General features: G+C 41.0%; 1 protein-coding gene across 1 annotated transcript; it reads left to right on the top strand.

Annotated features, from left to right (window-relative positions):
- The first annotated feature begins 970 nt into the window (after positions 1–970).
- SMCO1 (single-pass membrane protein with coiled-coil domains 1) lies at positions 971–7,711 on the top strand. Its single transcript, XM_061411819.1, has 3 exons — positions 971–1,169; positions 4,928–5,077; positions 7,264–7,711. Exons 1-3 carry the CDS (start codon positions 1,120–1,122, stop codon positions 7,706–7,708), a joined length of 645 nt encoding a protein of 214 aa, XP_061267803.1. The 5' UTR covers positions 971–1,119; the 3' UTR covers positions 7,709–7,711.

Below are 7,711 nucleotides of genomic sequence, written 5' to 3'. Positions count from 1 at the left end.
TGACCACATCACATAACCTTGCCACCCACATGTGTGATTTTATTCAGTTTCTCTGGCTTGTAATTCTCTTCTCTCTCTTCTCTGATAATCAATGACCTACATTTCCTTTAAGGCCAAAACCAAATTTCACCTTCAATGTGAGTGATATTCAATTATCCAAGGCTTCAGTGATATACTCTCTCATCATATATGATTTTTATGGTATCTACTTAGTACACAATATTTTTATATATTTTTTCTTTTCAATATATTTATCTTTTAAATACCTCCTCAGTTAGTATTTAAACCCCTTGAATTCAGAAATCTGTTTTATGCCTGTTTTTATTTCTAATACTTAATCTAATACTATAAGCTTAATAAATATTTATTAGTTTCTAAGGATGGTTGGAGAAGGCAATGGCACCCCACTCCAGTACTCTTGCCTGGAAAATCCCATGGACAGAGGAACCTGGTAGGCTGCAGCTCATGGGGTTGCTAAGAGTTGGACACGACTGAGTGCTTTCATGCATTGGAGAAGGAAATGGCAACCCACTCCAGTGTTCTTGCCTGGAGAGTCCCAGTGATGGCGGAGCCTGATGGGCTGCCATCTATGGAGTTGCACAGAGTCGGACACGACTGAAGCAACTTAGCAAGGATGGTTAGATTTTTTTGCATTGATATAATTCATCATAAAAGGTCTGAAGCTTCTTTAAAACTAATTTAAATTCTAAGTGAATAATTAAGCTCTTAAAATTTGAGAGTAGTATTTCCATCAAATTTAAACCTAGTATATGTATACATTTGTGTACATATATATCCATTTACCATAATATACACTGAGTCACAGTTACATCTGGTTGTTTTACTATGTTGATGTACTATGGGTCATTTTTCAAAGGCAAATATTATAGTGCATCCCAGGACACCTGTGTTCACACGATCAGTTCTTTGAAACTATATTTGGATGTGCAAGCTATTAAAAGCTTCTTGTACTGAGTGACCTTTCAGGCAGAATTTAGATCGAATACTCACACTGCTGCTGCCTGTTGCTGAGTGGATAGCAGCAGAAAACCCTGGATTCAAACCTCTGTGGGGCTTTTGTTTTGCTTGTTTTGTTTCTTTTCATTTTGCCTTAAGAAGATGAACAATGAAACCACAACCCTGATATCCTTGAAGGAGGCAATGAAAAGGTTGCTAAGGGCTACAGGGAGGGAGCAAGCATGGGTCGGCTTTTCTGGGAAGATGGGTAGGAGAAGAATGAAGAATAAAAATGGGCAAATAACTACAGGCATGCTAATTAGAATTCTTTTTCTGTTCATGTGTTCAGGTTCAAAAATTGTGTCCATTAATAATAAAGAAAAATCTCCTCCTAGGTGCTATATTCCATTCGATTAATGCATGCGCTATATGCTGGGCTTACAAAAATAAATAAAATGTGGTTTCTGTCCTCAAGGAGCTCACAGCCTTTGGAATAACAGATTTATTCAAAAATGCTTACAGTTTAATGTGACTGACCTTATAATGGTGATGCTCCTAAAGGGCTATGAGAACATGAAAAGAGGAATGAATTTTGCCTTTGATACTAGGAAAAGGAACCCTTCATAGAGGGACGTTTAGACTGGATCTGAAAGTGTGAGTAGGAGTTTGCAAGAAATAAAAATATGGGAAGGAATTCTAGGGTGAGGAAACAGTCCATGTAAACCACAGATGCTTGGACTATCATACCGTATTCAGTCAGCAGCTAGATGTCTCATGTGACTGGTGACTAAGTTGTGCAAGAGGACTGGCAGAAGATAGGGGCAAAGGTTAAAGAGTCTACAATTCCTGCTGAGGAGATCCGACTTGACTCTAGCAATATCACTAGGCAAGTCAGGGCAGCATAGAATGTATATAATAGTCAAGTTATGAGAACAGAATTGTGTTTTAGAAGAATAGCTCTCGGGGATGGATTGGAGGTGAAAAGCAGAAATCTAGTTTGACTACTGTAATCCTAGGTTGAAGTGAAAGATGGTGATTAACTGACTTACTAGAGATAGAAAGGAGGGAATAGATTAGAGACATGTTGATGGAGAGAAAGGGGAAAAATAGTGAGTTATTCTGAGGTTTCTAGTTCAAGGAATTGGGTAGATAGTGATCCCATTAACTGAGCTGGACAACTGTCACAGAAATGCAGATTTGCAGACATGTTCCTTAGGATTTATTTGAAACGATCTAGGAATGACTTTGGAGAGGGCAATGGCACCCCACTCCAGTGCTCTTGCCTGGAGAATCCCATGGATGGAGGAGCCTGGTGGGCTGTAGTCCATGGGGTCGCTAGGAGTCGGACAGGACTGAACAACTTCCCTTTCACTTTTCACTTTCATGCATTGGAGAAGGAAATGGCAACCCACTCCAGCGTTCTTGCCTGGAGAATCCCAGGGATGGGGGAGCCTGGTGGGCTTCCGTCTATGGGGTCGCACAGAGTCGGACACGACTGAAGCGACTTAGCAGCAGCAGCAGGAATGCCTTTGAACGATCAAGGCTATGGTTTTTCCAGTAGTCATGTATGGATGTAAGAGTTGGACTGTGAAGAAAGCTGAGTGCCGAAGAATTGATGCTTTTGAACTGTGATGTTGGAGAAGACTCTTGAGAGTCCCTTGGACTGCAAGGAGATCCAACCAGTCCATTCTGAAGGAGATCAGTCCTGGGTGTTCTTTGGAAGGAATGATGCTAAAGCTGAAACTCCAGTACTTTGGCCACCTCATGCGAAGAGCTGACTCATTGGAAAAGACTCTGATGCTGGGAGGGATTGGGGGTAGGAGGAGAAGGGGACGACAGAGGATGAGATGTCTGGATGGCATCACCGACTCGATGGATGTGAGTTTGAGTGAACTCCAGGAGTTGGTGATGGACAGGGAGGCCTGGCGTGCTGCAATTCATGGGGTCACAAAGAGTTGGACACGACTGAGCGACTGAACTGAACTGAACTGAGGAATAACTTTTGGTGAAAGGATTCCAAATAATTGCTTCAATTTATGTAAACCTGTATACTGATTGACAAGCTAGAGTTTATCTCTAGAGTTCAAGCTGGAGATGACTTATAAGAAGTACGTTCTTAAAGGTCTAAAAGTTAATACAAAGAGTTTACCAGATATAATAGTTTTGACTTGTAGACAGATTGCTGGCATATTAGGTCATGGAGGCCTATGTTCCTATGAAAATGCATATTTCATACAGAGCCTTGAAAAAAAGTGAAAATGTTAGTCTCTCAGTTGTATCTGACTTTGTGCAACCCCATGGACTCTACACTGCCAGGCTCCTCTGTCCCTGGAATTCTCCAGGGAAGAATATTGCAGTGTAGCCATTCCCATCTCCAGGGATCAAACCCAGGTCTCTCGCACTACAGGCATATTCTTTACCATCTGAGCCACCAGGGAAGCCCAAGAATATTGGAATGGATAGCCATTCCCTTCTCCAGGGGATCTTCCCAATGAAAATGTACATTTCATACAGAGCTTTATCTATATGCATACAGAATCCAGAGCAATGAGAAAATTCCATTGCTGAAATTTCTGAAGATGGAGTGCAAGGGGAGGGGTTTACTTAGTAAATTCAGCTTAAGACAGTTGAGTCTGATACCACCATCTAAGTGGAGATGTACAAAACATCATTGAAAATTCAGCTCTAGAGCTTAGGATAGGGGTGGTGAAGTGAAGTGAAGTGAAGTCGCTCAGTCGTGTCTGACTCTTTGCGACCCCATGGACTGTATGTAGCCTACTACTCTCCTCCGTCCATGGGATTTTCCAGGCAAGAGTACTGGAGTGGGGTGCCATTTCCTTCTCCAGAGGATCTTACTGACCCAGGGATCAAACCCAGGTCTCCCGCACTGTAGGCAGACGCTTTACCCTCTGAGCCACAAGGGAAGGACAGGGGTGGTACCTGAAGCTAATTAACCTTGGAATAAAGTGAAGACCAAGAAGAGAAGATGGTCAAGGACAGAACCTTAGGCAACCACAACAGTATTCAGGTCACTGGGGACATAGAAACTCAGGGAACTGGCTGTGTATCACTTCATGAAGGACAATGTGGGTGACTTCACACAAATGAGTTGTGGGATTTCAGTTCTTTGTGGTTCAGTTAGACGTAATTTTGGTGCCACAGCGCCCTCTAATGATCAGGGTTGTTCAGAGCAACTCAGGTCCCCCTTTTGCTGTTACATGGCCTAGCATTTCACTAACACCACAAATGTCATAGAAGACATGTTTTATTACTTCTGTGTAAGACCTCTGCTAGGTATTGGGGGACAAGCATAAAGATGTTCAAGAAATAGTCTATGATCCTCTCTCTTCAAGAGTTTACAATTTAGATCACGAAAAGCTAACTCTAAAAATAAAGGAAGAGATGGGGAGTGACAAGTAATAGAGACAGTGTCTGTGACAGAGAAGCAGGCAAGGAGCAGATCTCCAGGTAGAAAGGCTGAGGGATTCAAGAAGGCGTGGAATGAGCTTATCCCTGATGGATAAGACTTTGATAGAATAAGGTGGAGAAAGCCACCTTAATAAACATGGGTCTCAGCACTTGTTAATAGCTATATGATGGTTAAGTCTTGATCTTTTTGAGACTCAATTTCTTTATCTGTAAAATAGTAAAAATGACTGCTTCACTACTTATAGTTGTTATGGGAATCAAAGTTTGTATAAAATACTTCTTAAAGTATGAGGTACAATATATTAATAAAATGAGGCAGATAGCTGAGATAATTGGACAATTCACATGTTCGGCAACATAAGGAATGCAAGAACTAGGATGATGACTAGAGAGAATGGCAAATGGGAACATCTATCCATAATTGTAAAATTTAAGTAGCTACTGCTAGTGACTGTAAATAATGTATTGTAGCTATATCTTTAGGCGAAATCTTAGTTTTGTGCTCTGACCCAAATTAACCTTTGATTCTGTTATACTATAGAGTAGACCACAAACTCCAAGCTTTAGAAGCACATTTTAAAGAACTGGACTTCATCAAGGATAATCTGACACAGAAATTTGAAGATCATAGCAAGACTTTGGCAAACCAGGGAGCCCAAGATGAGCTATGGAAAGCAGTTCTGTCACTCAAGTGAGTATCTAATCAGAAATCAGTGGAATTTTGTGGTTTCATGAGAGCTTGCAGTGGTCATTCTAAAACTGGGTTTCTTAATATGGTTCCAACAATGCGTTGTGAAGAAATCACATTTTCTCAGGCTCATTCATTCAAAAAAGATTGATTTGAGTGCTGGTTTACTTCCCATACTGTGGTACACATCTCAGAGTCCCTTACTTGGCAAAGTCTTAATAACACAGAGATGGATAATGTAAGTACTCTGCCATTGAAAAATTTGTACTATGAGTGGCCTGAGATTTAAGCTATCCAGTTTAGTGCAAATCCTATTTCTTTTCTTTTAAAAAAATTATTTTAATAGTATATATTTGTTAATTCTAAATTCCTAATTTATACTATGGTAACCATCCAATTATTTTCTGTGTCTGTGAATCTATTTCATAAGTAAGTTCATTTGCACTATTTTCTTAGATTCCACATATAAGTGATATTGTGATGTTTGTCTGTCTTACTTCACTTAGTATTGTAACCTCTAGGTCCATCCTTGTTGCTGCAACGATATTATTTCACTCTTTTTTACTGCTGAGTAACATTCCATTGTAGATATACACCACATCTTCTTTAGCCATTCATCTGCTGATGGGCACTTAGGTTGCTTCCATGTCTTGGCTTTGGTAATAGGGCAGGCCCTATTTCTAAAGTATTTTCTAAACTATAACAGCTGCTTCTGTTCTAAACCCAAAAGCTGGGTTGGCCTCTTGGTGTGTGTTGGGCCAAAAGACACAACCAAGCCAAAGATTTGGACAAGGAAGGATTTATTACTTGCAGCAAGTAAGGAGAACAGCAGGGATCTTTCCCTAAGCAATGTCTTCCCAAATATCAAAATCAGGAAGTTTTAAGCTAAAGATAGATGCATATTCATGAAGGAGCTTGAACAGAGGAGACCAGCACAGAACTGGGGCAAAAGCTGACAGAATTCAAGCTTTAGTGATTGAAGTCAAAAGGGTCAGAAAAGGTCAACATCATCATTCTATCCTCCACCTGGGCTCCAAAATCACTGTGGATGGTGACTGCAGCCATGAAATGAAGATACTTGTTCCTTGGAAGAAAAGCTATGACAAACCTAGACAGTGTGTTAAAAAGAGGAGACAATACTTTGCCAACAAAGATCTGTCTAGTCAAAGCTATGTGAGAGTTGGACCATAAAGAAGGATGAGCACCAAAGAACTGAGGCTTTCAAACTGTGGTGCTGGAGAAGACTCTTGAGAGTTCTTTGGATAGCAAGAAGATCAAACCAGTCAATCCTAAAGGAAATCAATCCTGAATATTCATTGGAAGGACTGATACTGAAGCTGAAGCTCCAATACTTTGGCCACCTGATGCAAAGAGCTGACTCATTGGAAAAGACCCTGATGCTGGTAAAGACTGAAGGCAGGAGGATAAGGGGTGCAGAGGATGAGATTATTGGATGACATCATCAACTCAATGGACATGAGTTTGAGCAAATTCCGGGAGATAGTGAAGGACAGGGATGCCTGGTATGCTACAGTCCATGGAGTTGGAAAGAGCTGGACATGACTGAGTGACTGAACAACCACCACCACCTGGGTGGGGCCTTAGTTCCTGCAGAACTTTTAAGATACATATCAGATTGTTATGTATATCCTTTTAGGAAGAATTGAGCTTCCCTGGTGGCTCAGATGGTTAAGAATCTGCCTGTAATGCAGGTGACACAGGTTCAATCCCTGGGTCAGGAAGATCCCCTGGAGAAGGAAATGGCAATCCATTCCAGTATTCTTGCCTGGAGAATCCCATGGACAGAGGAATCTGGTGGGCAACAGTCCACGGGGTCACAAAGAGTTGGACACAACTGAGCAACTAACACTTATCACTGAACTATTGTTTCTTGATATCCTTTCCTTTGTTCAAACATTCCATCACTTCCCTTAAGATCATGAATTACTGAGACCTGTTCCAGGGCAAGCACTGTGGCCAGGCTTAGATCACAAAACTGCTTAGATAAACAATGGCTTTTCTTATGTCAAGAGATCCAAGTCTTGTTCTCTTTCTCTGGAAACCTCTAACCCAATCTGTTTAAAGTTCTCCTAGTATGTTTATACTTCTTTGAATTATCCTAATAAAATTCACTTTATGGCTGTACATAGAGAGTTCTACTGCTTAAGAAGTGCCAACATTTTTTGTAGGTTCACCTCAATGGAACTGAATATTTTATACAGCTACGTCATTGAAGTACTTGTCCACTTGCACACTTGTGTGCTTGAGAAGCTGCCAGATCTGGTGAGAAGTCTTCCCACCTTAGCCTCCATCCTTAGACGAAAAGTCAAGAATAAGCGCATCCGAGTTGTATGGGAGTCTGTTCTGGAGGAACATGGGTTGCAAGAAGGAGATATCACAGCACTGTGTATCTTCTTTGTAGCACATGGTAACAAGGCAGAACACTACATTGCTAAAGTAAGGCAGATGTATATAAGAGATATCAATTTCATGATCTCTAATATGGTAAAGAACCAGGCGCTGCAGGATGGTTTGCTGAAGGCTGTGCAGGTCATTGAGAAGGGGAAAGCAGAGATGACCCCCCAAGAGAAAAAGTCACCCCTAAAAGAGTTGATACCATCAGTCAAAAGCTAATCT

Source organism: Bos javanicus, chromosome 1 (assembly GCF_032452875.1).
Source record: "Bos javanicus breed banteng chromosome 1, ARS-OSU_banteng_1.0, whole genome shotgun sequence".
Classification (NCBI taxonomy): Eukaryota; Metazoa; Chordata; class Mammalia; order Artiodactyla; family Bovidae; genus Bos; species Bos javanicus.
Note: the sequence above shows the minus strand (reverse complement) of the source record. Positions and strands in the feature narration are given on the sequence as shown.